At 43.3% G+C, this 27,359-nt stretch overlaps 1 protein-coding gene and 3 non-coding genes across 4 annotated transcripts; 3 read left to right on the top strand and 1 right to left on the bottom strand.

Annotated features, from left to right (window-relative positions):
* Positions 1 to 176: 176 nt before the first annotated feature.
* On the bottom strand, positions 177 to 18,018 carry LOC146175450 (activator of 90 kDa heat shock protein ATPase homolog 1). Its single transcript, XM_084581813.1, has 8 exons — positions 17,737 to 18,018; positions 17,475 to 17,554; positions 16,405 to 16,601; positions 12,690 to 12,810; positions 7,731 to 7,822; positions 4,165 to 4,290; positions 3,478 to 3,579; positions 177 to 1,259 (listed from the first exon to the last, which is right to left on the bottom strand). Exons 1-8 carry the CDS (start codon positions 17,814 to 17,816, stop codon positions 1,035 to 1,037), a joined length of 1,023 nt encoding a protein of 340 aa, XP_084437939.1. The 5' UTR covers positions 17,817 to 18,018; the 3' UTR covers positions 177 to 1,034.
* Positions 18,019 to 20,179: 2,161 nt separating this feature from the next.
* Positions 20,180 to 20,251, top strand: TRNAV-CAC (transfer RNA valine (anticodon CAC)). The gene has a single exon. It is a non-coding gene; the product is annotated as a tRNA-Val (tRNA).
* Positions 20,252 to 20,270: 19 nt separating this feature from the next.
* On the top strand, positions 20,271 to 20,342 carry TRNAQ-CUG (transfer RNA glutamine (anticodon CUG)). Its single transcript has one exon. It is a non-coding gene; the product is annotated as a tRNA-Gln (tRNA).
* Positions 20,343 to 20,666: 324 nt separating this feature from the next.
* On the top strand, positions 20,667 to 20,738 carry TRNAQ-CUG (transfer RNA glutamine (anticodon CUG)). The gene has a single exon. It is a non-coding gene; the product is annotated as a tRNA-Gln (tRNA).
* The last annotated feature ends 6,621 nt before the right edge of the window (positions 20,739 to 27,359 follow it).

The raw sequence follows: 27,359 nt of genomic DNA, 5'->3' as shown, positions 1-27,359 counted from the left end.
ACTCGAAGGGGATCGCGAAATAGTTCGATATATCGATATACAGAAATCGGCTTGAGACTCCACTTGGAATTGTGAAAAATGATACGGTATTTGTCGCGTAGTCAACCCTATCTCATAATGAACCCACTCCCCGAGGAATTTGCATTGCTACTTCTGCACACAACAGCAGAGGGGCATTCATGCAGACTTTTTATTTACACCATTCCAAAAACAGTTGAACACAAATGTTTTTGAAGATATCACCAGGGCTGGACAGTTTCCAAACTAATGGACAATTCTGAGGAGCGACACAGAGCTGCTCGTTGCATTTCTTTATGCCAACACTCTGGGTAGTTTTAAACGCTACATGCGAAACACATTAAAACCGGCACCGGGCAAATCATGAGAAAAATAACGTAGAATCGTTAGACATGGAGAAGTATACATAGTGCCAATCCACAGAGGAAAAAGAAGGAGGCTTTGCTAAGTCACAACTGATCACTGGTTCCACTTCATGACCGGCACAAGCTGCAAGTCAGTTTGTAAACTGTGCAGAAAAATGGTCTGTAAATGTGTTGTGAAAGACTGATTCCATCTCATTCAATAATCTTAGCTGCTAAAAATGTCAAGCTTTGAGCTAGCCCCGGCATGTTCAGCAATGCCTTCAATTTGACAGAAAATTAAGGTTGTAGGGAGAAATGAGACGCGAGAGAAACCTTTTCAATGAGATGCACATACCATCGATGATGTGTGCAGACAAGCTCGTACCTACACACAAGGGCTCTTCAGAGCAAGCAATGCAAAATGAGAAGCTGTAGAAATGTGTATGTTAGTTCAAAGACTTTGCCAACAGGCATGACAGTCCAATACCCTCAGAAGTCCCAGTTGGAGCACGGCCACGTCGCAAACACAAGCATGACGCACAAGTCCGCAGTGCGCAACCCACGCTTCCACAGCGCCCACATAGTGCGGCTTTGATGCATGTGCACGACAGCAGTGTACTGGAAACAAGCCCAAGTGTCCTCCCCTTGTTCTGCGTGTGCAGGCACTCTCTTTCAAAGCAAGATAGCTCCAAAGCCAAACGTTCGCTTCAGGCTGTCCCAGTAGTGACGCTGCCAGCCGTCTCGTGTGCGGTCGGCCTCTCCCAGCGGCACGCCCTCCTGGGTCAGGGTCAGCTCGGTGCAGTCATCTTTCTGCTCAATGTCGATGGTCACCTCGGAGAAGTGCCCTTGGGGCCAGCTGCCAAATCGCCACCGCATGCGGATTTTCTTATCTGGAACCTGTGCAGACAGCAAGAGTCACGGCTAAACAAGATGACACCTGCACTACAGTATGGTACACTCGTCAACAATGCATAAACCACTACTTTGCTGGGTTAACGCAGCTTTAGAATACTGAACGCAAAGCATAGTGTGCAGAGGAGATAAGCATGATAAACTTGAGCTCACAAAACAAGGAAAGAATCTCTGACAAAGCACCACTTGCATGCACTATCAGTGATAGTTGGAACAAAACTGAACAAACTCATAGTTGTCGTTCATTTGGAGGAGGGGGGGGGAGGAGGGGGTTATATGACAACATTTTTTTTCTCGAAAACTGCATCAAATATGAAAAATGCAACCAACAACTGAGTCTAGTATGTTTGGTTTGGTTTGAGGAGTTTAACGTTCCGAAGCGACTAAGGCTCTGGCATAGTGGAGGGCTCTAGAAATTTCGACCACCTGGGGTTCTTTAGCGTGCACTGACATCGCACATCATGCAGGCGCCTAGCTTTCCGCCTCCATCGAAAAGCAGCCGCCGAGACCGGGATTCGATCCCACATTCTTGGGCACAGTAGTCGAGTGCCCTACCTGAATCTAATATAAACGAATTCATATTAAATAACCTGAAATGAACATGAATAAAAATATGTACAAATACTTCGTGGTATGCAAGCAGAAATCTTACTGCTGGCACTAACACAAGCAGCTGCACTACAGCTGCCAAAAGAAGCAACACCAATCTGCCTGTGGTGAATGCAGCTAATGAGCAATGCAACAGAGTAGGTATACATCAACTCTGTGAGCCCTATGTGATAAACATTAGGAAATTCTCTACGTCTGATTACAATTAATCAGCCTGACCTCAGAGTAAGGTGGCCATATAGCCTCGAAGGTTGGGTACTGAAGCATGATTAGCTAAGCACGCTGCATCAACCAATCTTGGACGGTGTATTTATGGGCATTACAAGTCTTGGCACATGAACAGAACACATCACAGCAGTGCGCTGTACAAACATCATACTCTGCACTTCTTCCAGAACGCTCAGCAGCAAAGGAACTACAGTGTGTACACCAGTAATCTGAAAACTACTTGGAAAATATAAACTCGCCTAGTACACGTGACAGTATTCAGTTTGTTCCCTCAATCGAATAGGACTATATTAAAATTGACTATTCTAAAATTTCCAACATTTACAAACCAATATCTCATTAATTCTGACAGGACCAGGTTTGCACCAGTTAATTCAAGTGGGCGATCGCGTCGAGGTACGGCCCGCATAGCCAGCGATCACAGCGGTACGCCCATGAGCCAGAACTGCATGGAACAGCTGTGACCGTGCACTTTGTGTGTGCTATGGCAGGCACGAAGACTGCATGTTACCCATTTCCAAAATATAGCTCAGATGCAGTTTTGGTTTCGCTTTCCTTCCCGCGGCTGCAATCGGCACGTGCCTCAGCTAGTCACGTTGTTTCGGGCGGCGGCTATCGCGTGGCGTTCCTTGGCGTGCGTTCAAGTGTGGGATTGCAGATGGCAGGAACGCTAGGCAAGATGATACTTGTCAGGCTTTTGCCTTTCACCACTTTAGTCACTAAAGTCCCTCGCAATGTTTTACTTTGGTACAATGTCACATCACTCTAACGTCTATTCATACAATCCTCGTATGCGTACACACGCCACTTTTTTTTTTTCCAGTAAGCTAAAACCGCGCACTGATCACGAGCATAATTTCACCCCAATGCTCCACTGCGATGACTATGCAGAGAAGTATCCTCAAGATGCGACAGGGCCGTTTTGTGGAGAGGCACTACTGCTATCGCATCACACTGCTAAAAGGTTTGCAGAGGCCTGTACGATTTCCAAGCAATTCCAACGCTCCTGAAAGTGTGCGTATGGCAAACCACTTGAAGCAACCAGGAAAAACAGTCATTATACTCCGGTTTCATCTCAAATGCAGACAACCATCGTGCAGGTATTCATCAGATAAAATTACTGTGATGCAAACAGTTTTCAAGTTTTTTTCGTGCCATTTCAATAATTAAAACTTCCGGTTATTTATGACATTTTTCTGGTCCCTCAACGGTTGAGTTAGTGAGACCCTACTGCACTGAAAACTGTTGCAAAGGGCTAGAAGTAATAAAAGACTTAAATGCAGCAAATACAGTTCTAATGAAAAGCTCTACTGTTTCTATATTAAACACTTATCCAGCAGCCATAACCCTCAAACAATGAACTCACCACCTCCAAGAATGTCCCACTGACGTTGCCTCCAAACAGCTCAAACCTGCCCCCCTTTTCCAATTCCAGCACACACGAGCCTTGGCTAAACGCTTGCACCATCTATTGAGAAACAAAAATGGAGATGCTGTGAACTTGGCAAACATAGAATGTTTGTTTTACTGTTAGCAACTTCAATAACAATGGCTCAATTCCATCGATTCCCAGTCGCACTAACATGGCCGGTTTTTTTTCCCCTTCAATTGCAGCACCCACTCTTCGGCATGATCATAGAAACTGTGTTTCATGCGAGTCGACCATCCAGGCCACACCTGTATCTGTATCCTATTGCTGGTATCTGCTGTCAAGCATTTGGCTTAACTCTTCCTTGCAGCACACAATGACAGACTGAGAAAAGGGCAGATACACTTCACCACCACCATTTACTAATTGCACTATCCAAAGCCCAAAGAACATCACATGACAAGAATATAAAACACAGGAGACGGGCACAAAATGTTGCATCAAGTAGTTTATACTACGGCAATATAACAACTAAGGCACAATAAAGGCAACTAAAAACACCAAAGACTAATGTCACTGACTGCAGACAGTATAGCAGTCGTAAAAGAACTGCTGGCACAAATGGTACTAGTGATTGTGCAAATTCTGTGTCCTTGATACGGAATTCTGGCTTTAATAACTTACTTCCTTCACAGTCAGGGCCCTGTAAAGCTCTTCAGCTGTGCACTTGAATGTCTCCTGTTGCGTAATGGTTGTGGTGTCAACCTTAGAATATGTTGGTACCCTGTCACCCGATGATCCATTTAGAGGCTGCAGAGATGAACAGAAAATGGCAGTGCTTCTATTAAAAATCAACCTGTGCTTTATAACCAAACCACACCTGACGTGGGTGAAATAATAATAAAGATGCTGAGGGGTAGACTGAAGAACCTACCCATTAGTGAACAATGTTAGTCTAGTCTGACACAGTTTACAAGCCTGTACCAACTTTTTAATGGGAAAAGCCCTCATTCCATATCATGTAATTTCCTGACTGGTCAATAGAGAAGTGACGTTGCAAACACATTAACTCGTGTGGGTAATTCAAACACCCCATGACAATCGCAAGTAAAACAGTGACGACAGCACAACACAATTCTTCCCTGGTGTACAGGGTCGTGATGCAAATCAGTTACCATCATGCAGTGCAAAGGTAATCACTTAATCTGAAAGGAAAAATGCTGTTGAGTGGAAAACCGAACCACTGCCCTTTCCTTCATGACCAGGGCACACCAGTCTCGCAACGCAAGATTGTTCGGTCAGAGCGATAATTCAGAGGTCATATGCCATGACTTCAAACCATAGAGTAACCAAGAGCACATTACAGCAAAGCTTAGTTATTATTTCATTTATGTACACATACTCCCGTCCCTGCTGGGCCCAACACACGAGTGTAGCATAACATAAACTCAATCCAATATATATTTACATATAAGTGGACACGATATGATGACAGTCCTGCGACTAAAAATAAAATAAACAATGAACATATACAAATACAAAACACCATGTGACATTAACGGCTGTTAGAAATGAGTTCAGTAGAAGAGAACACGTTATGCCAGGAATTGAGTTTAATTGTAAGAAAAAAAAAAATTACTGCAAGTATGGCTTAGCTGTGACAACTCCTGGTTGGCAGTGAGATATTGGGTAAGGTAGGCATTAGGTGCGACATAATATGAAAATGGGCACAGGAAACACCAAAATTTTGCAATTGGCCCACCCCAAAATTTTCAAAATTGACCCACCAATTGAATTAGATCACCAAAAAAATTGGGAATTCAGATGAATTAAGAAGTATTATACTCTGGCAAGTTACCGAAAATTTGGCCATCGAGACTAATTCAGTTTCAGTTTAGTCGTTCAGTCGTGTCCGACTCTTCGTGACCCTATGGACCATGTCATGCCACGCTTTCCGGTCTCTCACTATCTTCCTAACATCACATAACTTCATCTGCAGTGCCTCGAGGATGCCATCTAACCAACGCGTTCGCTGCCTACCCCTTCTCCGGCGACCCTCAACCTTTCCCAACATCAAATCTTTCTCCAGGGTGAATTAAGGGCTAGAATTAGTATATTCAGCTAAGTTACCTGAAAATGTGGTCACTGAGTAAGATTAGCGGGTGAATTAGTAGTATAGTACAATCACTTGAACTGGAGATTAAGACAATGGGTGAGTTAAGGTGGATTAAGGAATTGGATTACTATATGTCACCATTCATCCAATGTAATTAGTATAGTACAATCACCTGAACTGAAGATTAAGACAATGGGTGAGTTAAGGTGGATTAAGGGATTGGATTACTATATGTCACTATTCATCCAATGTAAGGTCCTTAAAAATTTGAGAAAAAAGTGAATTCATGCATGCCCATATCTTATCATATTACTTTTTTATGGAAGTGCTTAAAAAAGCCTCTCCAATTTTCTTTTTAAGGAAATACAGACATCAAATTTTGCTTGCATTTTTTTTCTCGTTAACAATGTGCAAGACATTCCTGCGTGTGGATCACATATAGTTTTTGCCGAGGAGCACTAAACAATTTATAATTGAGTTTTATTTTCTCATCAGTGTTGGACTCAATAGCAGTGCGATGGCTATGACATAAAAGTCTAGGTCACATGAGGGATGAAAAAACAGCGATAAAATTGTAGCTTCTGCACATGCTGTGTTTCCTGCTGTTGATGCAGGCTTGCTTTAGCATTGTAATGAATTTAAATGACAGAGGCATGATTACATCATTATTTTTTCATACCTCATGTGACCTACACTTGACTGATGTCACAGCCATTGATCGGCTGTTAAAAACGAGACAAGAAAAATTACATTAGATTACAAATTATTTACCGGTCATAGCAAATGTCACCTGGTGCTCCATGTAATGTCTTGCACATTATTAAAAAGAATAAAACATCAGTCCCAAAATTAGATGTCCATACTGCTTTAAGTACACCGTGAAGAAGAGACATGATCATCTGTTCTGTAGTAAATGGTACAGAAGGTAAACTCTATGAACCTGTGAGCGCACACATAAGAAAAAAGAACGACACTGCACTTGTCAGCGAAAGTGGCCATCAGTGGCTCCGTCTGTATTTTGTTTATGAAATCTCCATTTTCAAAAAAAGCACGTCGGAAGGTAATAATGTTTCAATACAGCCTTTGGCATCCCTCTAAGCACAATGATCATTGGAAAAAGAAAGCTAGAATCTGCCTTACATACTTAAAGGGCTAACTAAAGACCTCCAATATACTACTGAGTTACAAAGAATATAGGGTACAGCAGCAGCGGTTGTTCAGGGATCCTGAAAACTAAAGACCCAATATACTACCGAGTTACAAAGAATATAAGGTACAGCAGCAGCGGTTGTTCAGGGATCCTGAACTGAACATACCTGAATTAGCTTGCCCAATTGGTAGGTGCTTAGGACATTTGGCAACTGAGCCCAAGGACATTGGCGGCCAAATTTAAAATGAGGTGAAACAAAATATGCCCATGTCGTGTCAACAGATGCCCCTGAAATGCTACTTGGGGTAAAATTCTAATGCAAGCAATTCACAGAGGCGGTAGTTTTGAGTATTTGTTACGTGGAGCAGATACTTTGCAAATAATTTTTAAAAAGTAGTCCTGGCAACCGCTCGCAGCTGATTTGGGCGACATCACCGTGCACAAACCTCCCCACTGGCTGCTCATTGGATGCTCGTTAGGCGGGCATGGCAGGGCGCTGTCGCGACTTGCTCTTTTTTCCTTGGTTGAATTAAGGGGGAGAGGAGGAACATCAATTTCAATCGCTCATATGTTCGGTGCTAATGAAGCTATCTTAAGAATTCTTGCGTTGCAGAGCGGACTGAAGAGATACTTATTGCTAGCGTGCATTTTATGATCCTAGTAAATAGCTTTTCATGGGCCTTTTAAAGATCCTCAAGTGGTTTAAATTATTCTGAAACCCTTTAATGTGTCTCTGCTTTCTTTTTTCCTTCGAACTCTAATTCCTTTCCCAGGGCAAGGTTCAGATGTCCAATGTGAAGTGAGGCAGTTACTGCACCCTTTCATTTTTTCAAAAGCAAAATGAATGGACTGTTGAACATGGATGCTGCGCAAGAGCAAAGTTCAAACAGCGTAAAGAACCACAGCGAAATCAGCAGTGCAAAGAAAAAAGAAAACCAGCTATGTTGCTTAAATATTGCTCTGGTGTGCTCAATGGCTACATACTGTTTTCTTGTAGTTGATTGTAGTGGTGCCTGTAGACTTCACCTGGTTGATGGAATCACTTTTTGTAGGCAAAATCATTCCTTGAGAGAATTCTGCAGACACATTGAAAAACGCTAATTAGCTTGTAAGAATTTTTTTGGAAGGAACAGAATAGAATGCAGTTTTGCAAGTAATAAGACGTGAGCCTTTAAAACCACTTTCTTTTTTCGGTTCTGATTTACAATGCATAAACTTAAGAAACGCATGCAAAAGACAATCAGAAACACACATATTCATGTGTTACAGTAAAATCTTGTTACAAGAGACATGGTTACAAGGGACATTTGAAAGTGGCTTGGTTCGTTTTCCTACGTTTACCATATTAACAACATCGCATACAAGAGACACGTAAATTCTTCGCTATTTGCACGAGACACGATCCAGATATGCTTATGTAACCCAGCAGACTCATATGCACTGCAGTTTCCATTCCCTTGGCTGAATTTTGTTTACGATTCACATGGTTATGATTCCATCACATGTTTACGATTACTGTCTACTTGCATCAAAATTTCTCTTTTGTTTCTGTAACTGCAGTCGCGCTTCTGCACCGACTGTTCAATTGAATTTACACTTGGTTGGAGTTCCATTCCAAATTCCACAGCGCTGGTCGCTTTGTACACCGCCAGTCGGACCGATCAAACTGCAGAGCTGTTGCCATGTTTATATGAGACAGTTCTGCTCGACGATTCATCAGCTAAAGTTTCACATAGGACATAAACTCAAATGTTTAAAGGTGATGTTGAAGTGAGTGAAATATCTAGTTTGCTAAACATGAAACTCTAAACATTACTCTCTAAACTCTAAACTGCTAAACATTACTCGTTTGCCACATGCCAAGCACGCAGAAAACTGATTGGTTTTGCAAAATCACTCCCCGGCTCCCCACCTTTCAAACTAAAATACAATAAGCTAGTCGTAAATAACAGATCCTACATGTATGACCCTGTCAGTGAAAAAACAAACCAAATTTCCACTGAACGCACCAAGACAAGATCAGCTCAAGCATCACCATCATCCTACGCTTCACCTAGCGCTGACAAATCTGATTAACGGTCGCTGAGGGGTGGTGGCCTTTGCCTTAGCTTACCCGAAATATCAGTATTATTTACTAATATTCGAAGTGTTATCAAAAAGCGTACTGAACTCTCCACTGCCATTAATGCATGCTCTGCTAACGTCATCATCCTAACTGAGACTTGGCTCCATGAAAACATACGAGACTGTGAAATTTTCGATTCTTCAAATACTTTTTGCTTCTATCGTTGTGACAGGACAGACAGACAGGGTGGAGGTGTACTAATAGCAATTAAGAAAACAATAGGATCGAGCGCCATCCACATAACATCAAGCATCGAAATGGTGTGGGTGTCTTTGCAACTAAGTTTTCGGAGAATAATCCTAGGCGCATGCTACCGTCCGCCAAATGCCCATCCTACATTTGTTGCCGCGCTTCACGATGCCGTTAATACCGTCGTTACGCGCTACCCTTCATCTGCAATTTTTTTATTAGGTGACTTCAACTTTCCGGGTATCAATTGGTCTCTAGCACAACCTTCCACGTCTTCGTCTACATGCCAGGAATTCGTTAACTTATGCTCGCTGTTTAGCCTTACCCAAATCGTCAATCAACCTACCAGAATTACCGAAGTTACCGCAAGCACACTAGACCTAGTACTAACCAATTGTCCGGAATTTTGTTCAGAAATAACCTACATGCCCAAATTAAGCGACCATTCTTCACTAAATTTTTCTGTAAACATTCCTATTGGGAAACCTGCTAGTCACTCTAAAACCGTACGTTTGTATCATTACGCTGACTTCAGCATAATTAATAACAAATTATACTCGTTCTTGGAAAGGTTTTTCGACGGATTCGACTTCCGATCGGTGAATACAAACTGGCTGTTATTCAAGAACAAAATCTTAGACCGCGCTAATCGCTATATTCCCACTCGTGCAATATCTTATCAGCAGCACGCACCATGGTATAATGTTCATCTTAAGTGCCTGTCTAACCACAAGAAACGTTTCTTCCGTATAGCTAAGAACTTAAGCACTGAACATCATTGGTCTTGTTACCGCTCTGCAGCTGAGACTCACATTTCCACCGTGAAAAGTGCCAAAACCAATTATCTGAATAATACAGTACCGGGCATGTTGCTAAATAATCCGAGAAAATTTTGGAACATCATTACCCGTCAACGTCTAGAATAGTACTAAAAAATTCAAGTGACGAACCGATATCTGATAGCGCATGCGCAAGTATACTAAATGATGCGTTTTCGAGCTTTTTTTAAGTGCTGAAATGCCGGATTTGCCTGATTGCAACTACCCTCCGATGTATCCTGTTGTAATCAATCCTCATGGTATAGCTAAAATTATTGACAATGTTAAAATATCCTCCTCTTCTGGTGTTGACTGCATTACTGCTAAATTTCTAAAAAAGTACTAAAATGTATTCATCTCTTGCCTTAACTAACATTTTTCAGCAGTCATTGGACAATGGTGAATTGCCGGCTGATTGGAAGATGGGTAAGGTGGTTCCTGTGCATAAATCTGGCAATAAACACTCTCCTTTTAACTACCGGCCCATATCAATTACCAGTATCCCATGCAAAATTTTGGAGCACATACTGTTTTCACATATTGTCAGTTTTCTTGAATCCAACTCGTTTTTTCATCCCTCTCAGCACGGTTTTAGGAAGACTTATTCATGCGACACACAGCTACTTTTATTCACACACAAACTTCACACAATTTTAGACCATCGCTCGATTGCCGATTGCATCTATCTTGACTTCGCGAAGGCATTTGATACGGTTTCTCATCCCTCTTGTTACTAAAACTGCGCACGATAGGATTAGATACTAACATCCTAAAATGGCTGGAATGTTTTCTTACGCAGTCAGCAGTTCGTTGCATTAAACGACGTTAATTCCACCATTCATCCTGTTCTTTCCGGTGTTCCCCAGGGCACTGTCTTGGGGCCTCTGCTCTTTCTTATCTTTATAAACGACATACCCAAAAATCTCTCCTCTTCTATGCATCTGTTTGCTGACGACTGCATTCTTTTTTGGGAAATAATAAACGACAGAGACCAGCACTTGATTCAAATTGACCTTAACACTATCTCATCCTGGTGTAAAACTTGGCACATGACACTCAATCCTAACAAGTGCAAACTTATGCGCATTGCTCGTGTTAATAATGATCTGCCTCACTATTCCCTTAATGATGTCTTTCTTGAACCTGTTCAGCATATAAGTATCTCGGAATTCATATTACTTCCGATCTCAGTTGGTCCACACACATAGAGTACCTTACTAACAAAGCTGATCGCATGCTCGGTTATTTGAGACGCGACTTTCACGCAGCCCCAGCAAACATCAAACTTCTTTTATACACCACACTGGTCAGCTCATAGCTTGAATACGCTTCAGCAGTCTGGGATCCTGGTACTAAACGTTTGATAGACCTACTGGAAATGACAACACAAATCAGCTCGTTTTATCCTGACTACCTGCGCACATCAAGCGTAACCACCATGAAACGTAACTTGGGCTTAACTTCACTTGCATCACGACGCAAAACTGCACGTCTAAGTCTTTCACAAAATGCTTCATCACGAATCGATTCGTTGTGAGTTGCTCGTTCCCCCTTCATACATTTCACCTCGAACCGATCACATACATACAGTAGGCATCACCATCTGCAGAACTAAAATGTTTTTGGACTCTTTTATACCTCGTACATCATATGACTGGAACCACCTTCCTTCTTCCGTTGCGGCAATTACTGATCCTGTTCTGTTTCGTTCTGCTGTTACCGTTTGTAATGTTTAATATTGTATTATTTACTTGTAATGACTTTTTTTCCTCTTTTGTTTTACCGATTTGTTGCGTTCTGTTCATGTTTCACATTTTTCAGTGTTTTTATGTACTTTCCCACTCCCCTCTGTAATGCTTTGCCCTGAGGGTATAATAAATAAATTAAAAAAAACTATCACTAGTATATGCATGCCACAACTGATAGCTGCAACGAACGTTCCGCATTCACTGATCACCATCACAGTCATCACCAAAACAGCACACAAGCAAAAGCAAGCATTGCCAGCACTTCTCCCGGCCCCGTGCCATGGATATGAGATAGTAAGCATGCCTGCCATTTTGCAACAACATTCGATGAATGTGGTGTGCAGTGCACGTGGTGAGCAATGTGAACAAAACAAAAGCAAATCTGAATAAGTTTCGAATCATCAGTGATTTGAACTCTGGACAGAAGCAACAGGCAGGCTAGCAATGCAAATTCCTTTGCCTCATAATTTCAGAAGGAACCTTATACATTCTACACTAACAAAAAAACTACTGATTTTTCTAAGCTATCTTGAATATTTTTCCTATTAATGTGTGTGAATATGTTTAAACACACTTATATGCTGATGTGCAATAAGCATATCTAGTCCGACTCTGCAGTGTTCTTAGAATATTTGGTTACAAAAGACAGCTTTCTCGAGTGCCTTCAGTGTCTCCCCTAACGAGGTTTTACTGTACTTATGAACAGAACATCAGTCTGCACTTGCCCAAGACTCTCATTGAAGTGATCGAACTTTACAGCACTCGTGCAAAGTCAAGATTAAAAAAAGAAAAAATGGTGCAACAGGAGAAAAACAGAACAACAACATCAGCAAATGTTCTGACAAAAATGTGGAATAAACACCAGCCTGTTGCTTAAAGTAAAATATTGACCAAAAAGGGTTAGTTGCACAAAACTATGTGAAACAGCAGTCTTCTTCTACCTTCTTAGTGTCTTCCTACTTCCAGGCGGCGAGGGTTAACCTTGTGTGGCTAACCATTGAGTTGCGCCATATACGATTACAGTTGCACTATGTGAAACAGCAGTTGAAAAAAAGCATTATACCTTTTTTAAGTGCTGATATATAAGTGGCTAGCCTTTCTCGGATCAGCTTGGTGCCTTTGCTTCTCATGAGTTCCTTGAGTGCATCAGCCTTGTCGCCTGATGATGAAACTGTCACTGTCACCTGCAAAAGTGATGTGCCACTATTCAATACCACAGTTATGGTGCATAAAAGGCTGGGCTACTCTCATTTAAACCATGAGGGGTGCTCAGGAGGAAATAACTGTTCTGAGGAACTCTTCCAGTGAAAAGAAGGCAAACGACCAGAGCTAGTTACTGGCTCGTCACAGTTCATCTAAATATGTTTCTAAAGTTCGAGTGCTCTCTTGAACACTATGTAAAAATTGTGCAGCTGTAGATCCAACGACTCCTCATTTACAACCACTCTCCGTGCCTTTTGCTATGGGTTTCTGGTCCTACAGAAATGAGCAACAATGATGTCCTAAGACATATATTTAGCTAAATACACACGACAGAATGCCTGTTTAAATCGTAATTACAAATAATCTCAAGGTAAAGCATTAAAAACCTCAGCTTACCTGGCCACTGGTATCAGGAATCATATCTGGGTGAAGCAACCAACTTTCTAAAAACCTGCTTAAAGTTCTCCATTGTCACGCATTTGTAGAAAAGTACTTATGCTGCCGAAGCAAATTTCTTTTTATTCCCACAAGATACAACATGCACAACAGTGCATGCAGGGTCCGATGAGGTTCAGTACACCAATTGAGAATTTGCACACAGTTTCCAGCACTCCAACCATTCTTGGCAGTCTAGCACTAACTACAAACACGTTAAGAGGCCTGCGTCATGGCTTCAGATATTGGCCACTGGGTGAAGTAGCTAACTTTCAAATGTATGGCCAGGTTTCAGAAGACAAAAAGGTTTAGGGAGCCCATTCTGGTCTCTAGGGGGATTCTGAAGACAACTGGATTAACTCTCCAGTCAAAAGCCCGGACAGCTAGTGCAACCAGAATGTCTGCATTACTGCCATAAAGGGCTGGTCTGGATCGTGCTGGTCTGGATTGCCCCGCTTCCTCGCTGACCTCAACATCATGAATTAAACCTTCTACAAAGCATTGATTATATCACAGTTTTTTCATGGCTTGCACGGACTGAACTCACAGCTGTCTGTCATTTGAAACAGAAACTGGAACTGCAAGAGGAATTTTTTCATTACTCATGTACACTATTATCTTGTGCACTTTTCCAAAGAAAAAACAGGTATCCAAAAATTTGGTGTCTAACCTCTAAGTGACAATGAACATTAAGCAGGAACTGTATGTACTCTCTGGCACTCTAATGGAAATTCTTTTCTTAATAAATGCTTTAATAAGCACCGATTCCTATCATAATTTGGTCACGCAAGTGTCCTTGGAGTAAAGTGTTAATAAAAAAAACCCTGCCAACACCTGGCTATGAATACAATGCAGTATACTGGAGAACGAAATCAGGTGCATCAGCAATTCTGTCATCAAAAGCTTTTCCTCAGCTACGATGGTGATAGTAATGGGGCTCTTCCCTTTGTATTGGATGGTCACAATGAATGTATTCTAGCCTAAACATTTGAAACCTGTGCTGCCATCTTGAGAGTATGGTCAAAACTTAATTGTTCTTCAAGGGCTACCAAAATGGTGCAAGCCAGTGAAGGCACATTTTATAGCTGTACTAAAAAATAAAATTTGGGGCCGGTGAATGCATCTCAAGAAGGCACTGCGATAGTAATGTGTTCTCAAACCATTGCACACAGAAGGGAGTTGAAGACTACATTATGGGAAAGACCACACAACAATAGACAAGTTGCAGAAACGTCCTCCCTGCATGACCAAAGAGAAGCATGCCTGAGTGGAAGGTTTCGGCAGGTTTTGCACCCATCTAAAAGGAACTGCCCAGGTTGAGAGCTGCTGCCAATTCTGCTGTGACATGTGGTCTTGTAACATCATACTACCCGCCAACCAATCAGTGCAGAAAAACATTGGTGAAATCGGCAAATGCCATTTCTAACCACCTAACAATTACCATCTGCCAGCAGCCAAGGACTGCACAAAATAGCTTTTTGGCACAAGTGGAAGTGTTTTTTAGTGCAAAAGAAAAAAAAGAAAAGGCATATGCATTTGGGTTTCAAAGGATGGTAAAGCATGTTATTAGCACACCCAACACTGTAAACTACATGCACTAAGTACACATTTGAGCGAAAAAGGAGCTTAATTCTTCTCTGCGCTTTAAAAACTTGCTTTTTTCTATATCGGACTGGATTTCTATATCGGACTGGATCACATTTAAGGATTAAAAAATCATATCCTAAGGGCATAAACAAAACTGACAGTTTACATTCTCTTTCTCAAGAGGAGTTTTACTTCGCATATCAGCATAACAGTTTTTGCTACACCTCTCGGCAAAGGAACCAAGAAACATGGCAGTCATAATGCCACTGCTTTCTGGACGCACCATGTAGGGATCCAATTGGGAAATAAAAATATACACCTTTTCAGCAGCTGTTAGACGATCCAAAAGCGAACACCATGGTATGCAGTTAGTCTTCTCAGCTAAACAGCTTGCATAAGCTTTATCATAGTCCTTCAATGCTTTGAAGGACTCTGGCTTTATCTATCCACATATTTCTGAATAAAATTATAAAAATTCACTATCCACAACGTGTACGAAGCAGAATGGACATTCACTTCTCACAATCAAAAGAAGCAAAAAAAGAAGCATTTCTTCCAGTGGGCAAACACTTACAGTGTACAGCCAAGAAAGATTACAGTTCAGGCAACTCTGTGTGTGATTGATCGCCCATTGAAAAAGGTACGGTCTCAAACCCATCGCCAAATATGGTTTGGTTTGTAGGGTTTAATGTCAAAAAGCGACTCAGGCTATGAGAGAGCCGTAGTGGAGGACTCCGGAAATTTCGACCAGCTGGGGTTCTTGTGCACAGACATAATTAAACTAGCTGCACCCTTCCACACAACGTTCAGCACTCTGCACCAATTAACAAGTTTCAGCTAGTGAAATCTGGCAAGAACCACCAACAAATTGCTTCCGAACAATCAGTTAAATTAGATAGTTCTCTCTTGCACACAGTGTAAAGGCCAGGTCAAAGCGGTTTTTTGTACTGTCCTTCAACAGCGCTATTTCATGCGAACTGAGAAGGAATGCCTTTAAGCCTACAAAAGCAGAGATTGCCGATAAGCTCACATCAACATTTCACATCAACACTCAAGTCGGAACTTGCTTTGAAACCATCTCCTCATCAGGCTGGCTTCAATGACCAACTCGCGCTGCATACAACTCCTTGTGAATATTACCACAAATATGCAACCAGCATCCAAATATGCAAACAGCATCAAATGCTTTGTTCTGCACACACACAAAAAAAAATTCAATTTTGTGAACTAAATATAGGGCATGGCTCTGGCAGGTGGCAGGTAATATTGCCGGGCACTGATAGCCACTGACTGGTTGGCAGATTGAGTCGGGATACCACATGACACGACAGAAGCTAACTCTGGCTTCTTTGAGATGTGAGGGTGAGGTAGGAATCAAAACCCAGTGGGACACTTTCGTCCTGAGTAAGACACATAGTAAGACCAGGCCACGTAGGCACATGGCCTAGTTAAAGTGGGGCTTGATATCAAAGTTGAGTAGTCTTTCCAACCTTCTTTTCCGTAACCAATGTGACTATGAAAAGTGCAAAATGATGTCCACAATGGTTGCTTACATCCACATCTTCCGGGTCGTGCTCTTCACTTAGGTTGGGTATCTCTACTTTTCCCTCGATGGTTTCATCACTGTCATCAGTTTCACCCTGCCATTTGAGTTCGATGATCCATTCATAGAAGAAGATGAGTTTTGCCTTTCTGTTGTTGGCAACCGCCTCACCTTCGCACCTTGGCATTTCCACTACCTTGCAGGAGCCTATGGTCAAAACATGAGAGCAGTGTTACTTCTTTACCTCACACAGATGCATAAAGGCTCATGGATGCCTAAATCAGACAAGTTTCAGTTGTAAATGAACCACTTTCTGTCAGTTACCTAGTTTCATGGGCAGAGATCATCGTATTTCTTTTTCTTTGGTCCAGTATTACATTTGTTGTCAGAAAGTCATATTTCTGAAGCTCATAGCTCATCTGGGGCACAAGCAGACAATATATGTAACAGCCATGCTATTCCAACACATTGATAGTGACTGGCTTCATATAATTAACCAACCATTGTCAAGCAACAAATCCAAAGTACAAACAAAACATCTGTCGTATGGACGCCGATTTGTATACTACATAAAACTGCCCTAAATCTAGATCTACTGCGGCGCGTGCTCGTCAAACGCGGGTGGCTATCTGCCATGTGCGTCACAGAACAAAACAATGCAGCGCTGTTGCCTGTTAGTAAAATTAATTTCACTGTTTTAACTTGCACTAAATAACCGCAGCTATCAGGCAACAGATAGAAAAAGGTCAGTAGAAATGCTCTCGAAGGAGGCATATACCTAGTCCGGTTGTATAACCGGGGCCCTATATCTAGTAGCGCGCAGACTGCGACCACATGCCTTCGAAAATACCATGCCGAAAGGTATACGCGAATTCGGCCGCGAGCAAAGTAAGAGGATTACGCTGACCACGAAATGCAACGGTCTGCTCTCATCCAACTTGCTGTTGCCCACCCCTCATGTAAAGCCCTCACCCAAGGGCCCTTGAGGTATCCGAAATAAATAAACTTCATCGAGCAGCACGAATGGGAGCCCACCGAAACAAAGTGCAACCAAGAAAGAGATCAACTCGAAGGACTTACCTCTCGAATCACTCACTTCCAGGTTAGTAAGAAGCTCCGTAAGCTTTTCTCTGGACCAGTATGAAGCATTTTTTTCGGTCCTAAAGGGGCAAAGCGGAGACTTTGGTGACTTGCCCATTCATTCTGAGGCGAGGGACAAGCATGCACATATCACGTCCGGAGCCTCTTGAGAGCTAGGCTACCGTGCAATTGCCGTACTGTTTGAAGTAATAATGTTGAGGATTTCAAAATGTTTTCGCAAAAAACCAAACAAGCGGCTCACCAGTGCCAGTTGTTCACGTTGGTAGCGTCGGGACGCTCTTCGACAATCCACCGCGGGTCACCTTCGCCCCATTTGGCCATATTCGCAGGAGTGCTCAAACTAGACGGTAGTACCAAACAGGTAGGTTTCGCTTCGCGACGGACAAACCTTTACTGCGGAGTAGCCGGGCAGCTGTACTCGACGACGTGAAGTCGCGCTTGATCCCGTTTACCGGCGGCGGGTATCTAGAAAATTCGCGATGATCCTGGGTGCTCGGCTTGTTGCGGAAGTTGCGGAAGATGTGCAGCGCTAGCAGCGCCGCCCAGAGTCCTTAATTTCTTAGCAGTTTGTTAGTCGAAATGATCGAAACATGATGAGCAATCTAAAAAAAATATATATCAAATTTGACGTAACCTACAGCCAAAGATTCTTACTATTTATTTTAAATTTTTAACTTTTACTCGCAAGAACGTTTGTAGCTGCCTTAACAGATGGCACGACAGTTTTATTATACTTTTTTTTTTTTTTTACACGCAATCCATACAATGTAGTGAGGTGGTGATTTTTTTTATTCAGGAGTGCATAAGTTCTGATACAGTGAATTAGAATATTCTAGTTCACTGTAGTTCTGCTATGTTACTGTGAACATATAACACGCATAGCAAAAAGACTAAGATGTTTTAACCGCGTAAAATCGTTGAGCTGCGGCACGTGGTGCATATACAGCGTGTTGCACAATTAGAGGCGCGTTGTAGAATGCTTCTCCCAGCTAAACTGTGAAATCCTCGCAGTTCAAATTTTGCACAGAAATGGTATTGTGTTGCTAGTATTTTTGAATGCCAAATTTGTTTGGGGTACTTGCCTGAATCGATCAAAAGAAGTCAGATGTTCCCATCTTATGCGGCGGCGACGACGCCAGACGAGCAGCTGTCCCAGCGATGGTACCGGTGGCGCTACCTCATGCTGCTTACAACAACTCAAACGTTCTGCCAAAAACGTTCTTCCCCTCGTTTGCTGCTACAGAGTTGTTGTAAGCAGCATGAGGTAGCGCCACCAGTACCATCGCTGGGGCAGCGGCTCGTCTGGCGCTGTCGCCGCCGCATAAGATGGAAACATTTAAGTTCTGTTGATCGAATCAGGCAAGTACCCCAAACAAATTTGGTATTAAAAAATACTAGCGACGAAATGCCCCTTCTGTGCAAAATTTGAACTGCGACGATTCCACAGTTTAGCTGGGAGAAGCATTTTACATCGCGCCTCTAATTGTGCAACGCGCTGTATGTTGAATACGCAACAAAATAACTTAAAATATTTGTAGTAATAACTATTTTCATCTTCATCTATTTCCCATATAAATGAGTTCGTTCGTTCAACACATTTATTTATTCAAAAGGGGGAGTAGGTGTTTGCGACGGTGGTATATAGTGGTTAGCATAGCTGCCTTCCAAGCAGTTGACCCAGGTTCCATTCCCGGCTGTCGCAATACTTTCGTGGCGGCTGGCTAATTCTTTTCGCGAAGTACGGGCACGTAATTGCGAAGAGTTCGTCTTTTATTGCAACGCTCTTGAGCATCGTTGGATCCGCCTGTAATCAAGGATCAAGACACAATCAAGGATCTATATGTATAAACGTTGGACACAATGAGGCTTACCTTTATAGGTTTGGGTTCTCGAGCAGAATCCTGCGCAGCCGATAGGACGTCAGTATCATAGACGACTGCAAAATTAAAACGGTAGTTTTCACATATAATTGAGGCTTAAGTCCATAGTCTTTGGTTATACTAAACCTGCGCGCAATGCAACATAGTAAATATTATTTTTTGCAACCCTTTAGATAAAATTCACATGACTGACATTGGTATATAATTAGAGACTTCATTTTTGTTGACGTCTTTGAAATGTACAGTGACCCTGCTTTTTTCATTTCAACTGTAAAAACACCGGACCTTCGAAATAATGTAAAGATATGAGCAATGAATTGATGCAATGAATATGGAAACGTATAGTATAAAATTATATTGAACTTTGAGTACTTTAGCTGAATCTTGGCTGAATCTGTCAGCCCTTTACGCGTATGATTATGATGATGATGATGATTTATTGACCATACCCTTTGTATCGGGTGGGCACCGTGTTGGTGCAACCAGTGCCCTAGTACCCAAAGAACTCGATGAGTGCCCCAGTCGTAAAAAAAATTTTGTCGCGCCACCTACTGACTGCAAGCTTCAACGTAGCTGTGAAGTTGTTATTAACATCGACAGGTGGCGCAAAATTTGCGTTAACGAAAAGCAGGTATGTTGCAGTAAAAGTATTTCTGGGGGCTTTGATAGCAGTTAAGTAGCACGATGAGAGCTGAAATACTAAGCAAATGTTAATCTTAATTGTTAAATTTTAAATTAATAAACAAAGCATGTTTGTAAACCTCACACCTCTTTAAAATAGCATTCAAGGCAAATGGTTCTCATTCCGGCGTGGACTAGTGGCTAGGCTGCCTGGCTCACACCCAGGAGGCCCGGGTTCGATTCCCGGTGCCGGAAACGGTTTCAAGGTTAGGTTGGTCTCATGGTGTAATGGTTAGCACTCTGGACTCTGAATCCAGCGATCCGAGTTCAAATCTCGGTGAGACCTAGCTTTTACGTCATGTTCTCTGCAGTGCAAAATACTGCCGCTAGCTTTTATTTGCTTTTTTCATCAGCCTGCATGTGACCTTTATCACTTTTTCCAAAACTAATTACCTCCATTATACAAGCATCACTGCAATGTGGCTTTAAAAGGTTGAGCGAATTAGCCTAGATCAATAAAAGAAAACACAAGAATATTTGTGTCAATTTTGCTTGTGGCGACAGGCGATACCGAATCCTTATTATTCGGAAATGTGGCTAGGCTGCCTGGCTCACACCCAGGAGGCCCGGGTTCGATTCCCGGTGCCGGAAACGGTTTCAAGGTTAGGTTGGTCTCATGGTGTAATGGTTAGCACTCTGGACTCTGAATCCAGCGATCCGAGTTCAAATCTCGGTGAGACCTAGCTTTTACGTCATGTTCTCTGCACAGTGCAAAATACTGCCGCTAGCTTTTTTCATCAGCCTGCATGTGACCTTTATCACTTTGTAGCGCACGAACCGATCTTGCGTTCTTTGTTCATAAATGTTTCCGTATTATTCCGGAGTTTTCCAGTATCCCCTAGGTTGGTTTAGCTACATGTTTCTGCGCCTACTTTAAATTGAGCACTCCGAATGCGACGGCCATTCTCTGCTTGACGACCAGCGAGCACCTTTGCTGCAATCGCCGCCGCCGAGTTATTTGGTTCCTTTGCGTGCGCAAGTCAGTCCAATAATAATGATAATAGTAATTGGTTCACAGGAAGGAATTGGCGAAGTATCTGTCACACTTGCTCTCTGGACACCTGAACCGCGTCGTAAGGGAAGGGAGAAAGGTGAGATTGAAATTGGAAAGAGAGAACAGGTCCACTCCCCTGATGGGGCTGGTGCAGGTAGGTCACCGCCGCTTGCGGCGGGGGCTAGCCTAGTTAATTCTGCAGTAGTTCTACAGCTAGTTCATTCTGCAGCTAGTTCATTCTGCAGTATTACACCTGTCTGTTCGTTTGTGGCCTACGAATTTTCATCACCGCGTAACAATATATTTCGAACAGCTGCAGTGAATGTTTGGCATTGTCGAGTTGTATATTCACAACTTTTAGCTCAGGCAGCCGACCGGAATATGATGGCAAATAAAGTGAATCGAAATTGTTTGGTTTGGTCTTGCGGATAAAAGTTTAGTTTGTTGTATGGGATTTTATGGCATTTAAGCAACTGCAGCTGTCATATGCGGCAAACACAAGGCTAGATTATCTGTTTTATGTTGAGTACTTCGGCTTTCTCCAGAGACGTACAAATAAGAGAAAAATCGAGGAGTGCTTGTTCGGCTAAAAGCATTGCAGATGAAATGGAATGTGTTTATTGTAAAATACAGTAAAATATTTTTTTTCCTAGATTCTTCGATATGCGAACATGAGAATAAAATGTGATTAACTGTGTGTGTGTGTGTCCTATACGCAAACGACATAAAATTACTGCGATAAAATATTCCTTATGGCGGCATATGATTTCTGTTCACCCCGAGTAGGCTTTACAGAGCGCAGCGTGTTGTTTCCTGTTCCCAAGAAGTCTTCCACTTAGCTCTTAGCTTGCTACGTACATGAGTGCATATGTAATGCCTAGAGGTGGCAAGTTCACATGTTTTAATTATATGGCTCTGGCTTGTGCAGCACACAAGTCTGCTCTCTCATTGTCCCCTATAATGCCAACGGGACTGGGAACCCAACTAAATATTGTATAGGTTTTTGCGTCGTGAGACATTCACTATATTGTGTATGATGCTTTCTATCAGTCGCTCACTGGTATTTTTGGAATTTAATGCAGTAAGGACACTCAGTGAATCTATATAAATGATGCTGTTTCTGATGTTTTCATTTAACATTTCCTGTACGGCAACACAAATCACATAAGATTCGGCTGTAAAAGTAAGGGGCGGGGGGATGCATATTGTCGGTCTCAATTCGCGGTGTAGGTGTGCACTTGCAATGAACGCATACATTTGGAGGTACAGGGCCAGGCAAAAATATTCTACACGTAGTGAAGATGGGTTCATACATGAGCGCATCAGCGGCATGCGCGGTAACGTATACGATACTGCTTGTAATATGGTCGGGAGTGCATACATGTCGTCGGTTCGAATCCCAGTATTAAACTAGCCTCCAACTTGACTAGCAGATTGAATGGAAAGTGAAATGGTATATGACAACAGTTAAACTGTGCAAGTTAACTGCACCACAATTTCGATACGAAATCATGCAAGTGAGTGTTTTTCCCGGCATTCTCCATTCTGGGTCTTTTCGACCAAACGAGCTGTACCCCGTAAAATGTGAAATATATTTCAAAGCACATTGATGCTTGAGAGTAAAGCTAGGCGAGGCCTTAATTGCCGTGGGATTTCGTTCCCGCACAGGGTGCCCCTCTAGTGCGGAAAGCGGGAGACAGAGTTTTCCGGACATCATCGTCGAGTATATTGGGATAAACATTTCACGTTTCACGTTTTGGACGCCATATATGTAGCCAGCATATTTCCTATGGAGAGAACGTCTGCTCTGACTCGGAAACGGAACTGAAAGATGGCCGACGGGTGGCCATCGACTTTTTACAAAACGCGAAATGCATGCGGTTGTAAATTCTATACTTCGTCTCACAAGATATTTGCAACACTGCGAAAGGCAGAGGCACCCCAATCCAATCAGGGTCACGCGCACTACAATAGACACTTGTGCTCCTATGCGCCTCTCGCTCCCCAAATTGGCGGGGGTGACAGTATAAAGCACAATTCTTTATTATAGTGCGCAGGGACGAGAGGCACTTAGGAGCACAATTGCAAAGGCTCCTCTGCCTTTCGCAGTGCTGCAGGTATCTTGTGAGACCAAGGATGGTGACAAAAGATCACCTCTGCGGTGCAGCAGTCTACTTACGCCCTTCACTGCCCCTCTGGTTTTATTATTTATATAGCTCTCTTTTTAATACATTCGTTCCCACTATACTTTTCCCTGAGAGAAACTTTCATTCATATATAGTCTTAACGAAGTCATAAATCGGAATTGCTTCAATTTTTTTCTGTAGTATTTTGACGGCCAATTTTTCCTCGCTGTCTACAGAATATAACCTCTCTTCGACCTTATAGCTCCTTTTCAGCTGCGCCTACAATGCTGACGTTTTAATAGCCGGATTAAGGAAAATGGGGGCCATGGGCATATTATACCATATGTAACCTATGTAACCTATATGTACCATATGTAACGCATATGTAACCTAGCTCCCCGTCCCCAATTTGTCGGTACTTCCTCGCTGACATACTACACTTACCCGTTTTATTCTAATTGCACGGAACTAAAAAAAGGACAAGATAAGATCACTGTGATTAGTGCGCGAGAGTGATGCGTTGGTTTTGCAGCACACAGAACACATGCTCAGCCACGGAGGAAGGAAAGAACTGAAAGAACTTAGGAGAGGCCCTGACGTCATTTTTTTTTTTTTTTTTGACGCCGGCGCGGCCGCTCCGCGACCGGACGCTCTAACATCTCTCCTCCTCCTCTACCCTCGGCGTTCTCTTTCTCCGCGACGCTCATGTACCTAGGGCCCTTAGCAACGCTGTTGCTAGTGGCCCGAGTTTTCATAGCAACAGCGTCGCCGTTGCTAATGGCCCGACTTGGCTAACCCTAAATTTTGACGTCACTTCCGCCACACTTTCTCCAATGCACTGGGAATGGCAAGGGCCTCTCTTAAGTTGTTTTCTTCCTCCATGTGTTCAGCCATTAGCAACCAGACATGGAGGTAACAAATCAGGGACTATTTCGGGACTCACTTTGACACGGCCTATTTTCCTTCCCCAAAGCGACAGAAAAGGACTGGTGGAACTATTTGAGAAATGTGGGGTGGTAGCTATAGGATGATGGAAACTAGTGAGAAAAGGTTCAGTTCAGTTTCAGTTTATTTTCCAGTTTTGCTGGAAGGTTTCCTGGATAAAAGCTGCTAGAGCAGCTTGACTAAGGTTTTCCTCCTTGTTTCATCTATTGTTCCGATTACATTTTTTTCGATGTTGTTCACCGCCACATGATGGAGGGATTGACAGGAAACCCTTAAAAACTCTTCTCTGATCCTACAAGGAAGTGCAGATCATCTCCTATGAAAGATTCGACCTAGAGTGGCAGGGATTTTCTTTTTCTTTTTTTGCAGCTCGACATAAGGTAAGGTCTCCCTAACTGCTAAACAATTAAGCCCTGTTAGGCGGGGGCCAGTCTCCTCGTTCTGTTCTTTGTTTCCTGTTCGTACCTGTTGCTCATAAGTTCCGTTATTTATGGTTACATATATGAAGCAAGTTAGAAGGAATGGGCCCCTTCCTCCTACCCTCGGAGATGAGACCCAGCCTCCTTAGCCCCCAACTTAATCCAGCGCTGGTCATTGCTGCCTCCTCATAACCAGACGTAAATTGTTTCCTTCTGTGTTCATGTCACTTCTCGCTTGCTATGCAGGAAAAAATATGTTGAAATTCGTAGACCCTGTAGTCTGTATTTCTTTCTTTATTTTCTGCATCCTGAATATTACTGTAAACAAACAATTGCTTCAGCTGAAAAAATAAAAAAAAAGAAACTGAGCAAGTTTCAAAATATGACTGGAACAAAGAAGTCATATACGTTGCAGCTGATTTGTTTTTTGTCTGAATGTCCAAAAGGTTAAAAATGAATTGCCGTCCAACGTATATGCTGCATATCTACATGTATATGCCATCAAAACTTGAAGAGAGAAAAAATATAACGGCCGATTTGCATAGTTAATCAAATGCGAAGTAGGTGCGTAGCACTGTCTAACCGTTGTACTTCAGCACGTCAAGCACGGCGAACCTACGCCGCAGTGCCTGACGGCATTGAAAAGGAACGCCTGACGCCCGGCTTCATCCATTGTGACGCGAAGCAAATGCACGGCGCCGCCGCATCCTCAGCTTTCCTTACACCATCTTCAGAAATGAACGAAAACAGGCACAATGTACCTCTTTACAATGTTGTTGTTGTAGTTGTGGCTGTAGGAAGAAGGAAAAGAAAATGCACGGGCCTGCTACTGGCTCTGCAGCTGAGCCACCTCCGCTGCCTCGTGCAGAAAAAAAAGAGGAAGAAAAAGAAGAGGGAGAGAAAGACGCGCGCCGCAACAGCCGTCGTCCACCACCTATGTGGCGGCGGGTGCAATGACGGCCTACAACAGATAAAAATTTGGTGGCTGGGTAGCCTCCGCCGCAAGCGACGTTGACCTACCGTCCCAACTCCGTAGGGCCAGGAACAGACACCCTGGCATCTATCCCCTCGCATCAGTTACTCCTCAGCCTTCATGGACAGCAGACGTGCACGTGCGGTGCTCCCTGGACCTCGGCTCTGAGCAGCTCGCCGCGTCGTGAGCTGCTCTTGCTTACCTCTGCGCCTTAACTAGCGCTTGCCTTCAAGCGCGTTTCCCTCTCTCTTTCTCTCCCCCTATGATTCAACCCCAGACTTCTTGGTCGCAGAGCATGCAGTGCATTGTAAAGAGGAACAGCCACTCTCTTTATAATGCACTGCTCTGCGACCGAAAGGTCTGGTGTGGGATCATAGGGGGAGAGAAAGAGAGAGGGAAACGCGCTTTAAGGCAAGCGCTAGACAACCTCGGCTTTTCAGCACCTTCTGTAACGTGTTATGTGTGCAATAAAATAGTATTCAATATTCAAAGTATTTCAGGTTTCCCGCAGAGCTTACAAGAAGACAACTGCTCGGGGTAGCGGGCATGAAGGATAACAGGGTAGGTAGCAGTACGTCATGTGGCGGTGAACAACATCGAAAAAAATGTAATCGGAGCAAGAGAATAAATAAGGAGGAAAACCTTTTTCCACTAGTTTCCATCATCCTATAACTACCACCCCACATTTCTCAAATAGTTCCACCAGTTCTATTCTATCGCTTTGGGGAAGGAAAATAGGCCGTGTCAGAGTGAGTCCCGGAATAGTCCTTGATTTGTTACCTCCATGTCTGGTTGCTAATGGCTGAGCATGAGTTCTGTGTGCTGCAAACCTAACGCATCATTATCGCACTAATCACAGTGATCTTATCTTGTCCTTTTTTTTTAGTTTCATGCAATTAGAATGAAGCGGGGTATTTTTCAGAAGTGTAGTATGTCAGCGAGGAAGTACCCAAAAATTGGGGACGAGGAGTTAGCGCGGAGGTAAGCAACAGCAGCTTCACGATGGAGCGAGCGGATCGGAGCCGAGGTCCAGGGAGCACCGCGCGTGCACGTCTGCTGTCCGTGAAGGCTGAGGAGTGACTGATGCGAGGGGAGAGATGCCGAAGTTGAGGAAGCTTGAGTGACACACGACTGTTCACTCCGGAGTAACACACGCTAGTGAAACGCTGCCCAGTGGGGCTTTAGCCCAGTAACGGCCACCACGTTTGCAACTGACACGCCCCTCTTTCATTGTCTTACTCTCTCACTGGGTGCATCTATGCGGCCGCTCCGCCTTCTCAGTGGTAAGTCGCGTGATGGGCGCGTCGCCACTTTCCCTTCCTCCCCTTCAAGTTCACGGAAAGACGGATGGACAGAGAGAGATGGGGGGGGGGGGGGGCTTCTGCTGCCGCTATGCGGCCGCTCCGCCTCGCTGAGCCGCGCGACGCGCGCGTCGACGCCTTCTCTTTCTCCACTTCAAGTTAACGAAGAGAGAGAGAGAGTGTGCGGCTTCGGACAGACATTGGCGAGATCAGCAGTGCTACGCACTGAAAAATTGTCGAGTACGGAGACGAAGGCTTGCTTGCTCAGCGACGCCAGATTCCCAGCCTCCTCAGCTTCCTGCTGTGCTGCACGTCACCACGTGACCTGCTCTTCTCCAACAGCGCCGTCTACCTCTCTACTCCTTACCCACATCCTCGGAAAAGACTCGCTAGCGCTAAGTCACATGGTGCGGGGATGTGATTAGGACATGTAATTATAGAGGCGCATATTTGGGTTCGAATCACTAACTAGACAATATAAGCAGGTGCATAAATGGTACGCCATTCTTCTTAAAGCTCTAAGAAGAACGTTTGCGTCAGTTTTT

Source organism: Amblyomma maculatum, chromosome 10 (assembly GCF_055883805.1).
Source record: "Amblyomma maculatum isolate TAMU_Amacu chromosome 10, ASM5588380v1, whole genome shotgun sequence".
In the NCBI taxonomy this organism is placed as follows: Eukaryota; Metazoa; Arthropoda; class Arachnida; order Ixodida; family Ixodidae; genus Amblyomma; species Amblyomma maculatum.
This window is presented reverse-complemented; position numbering and strand designations above follow the sequence as displayed.

What these genes read in the sequence shown, in the direction of transcription:
- LOC146175450 (XM_084581813.1), bottom strand. Translation starts at nt 17,816, where the DNA reads ATGGCCAAATGGGGCGAAGGTGACCCGCGGTGGATTGTCGAAGAGCGT. An exon ending in CAATCAACTACAAGAAAACA is followed by an intron (nt 4,291 to 7,730) that starts GTATGTAGCCAT and finishes TCATCTCTGCAG; the next exon opens with CCTCTAAATGGATCATCGGG. An exon ending in GGGCCCTGACTGTGAAGGAA is followed by an intron (nt 3,580 to 4,164) that starts GTAAGTTATTAA and finishes GTTTCTCAATAG; the next exon opens with ATGGTGCAAGCGTTTAGCCA.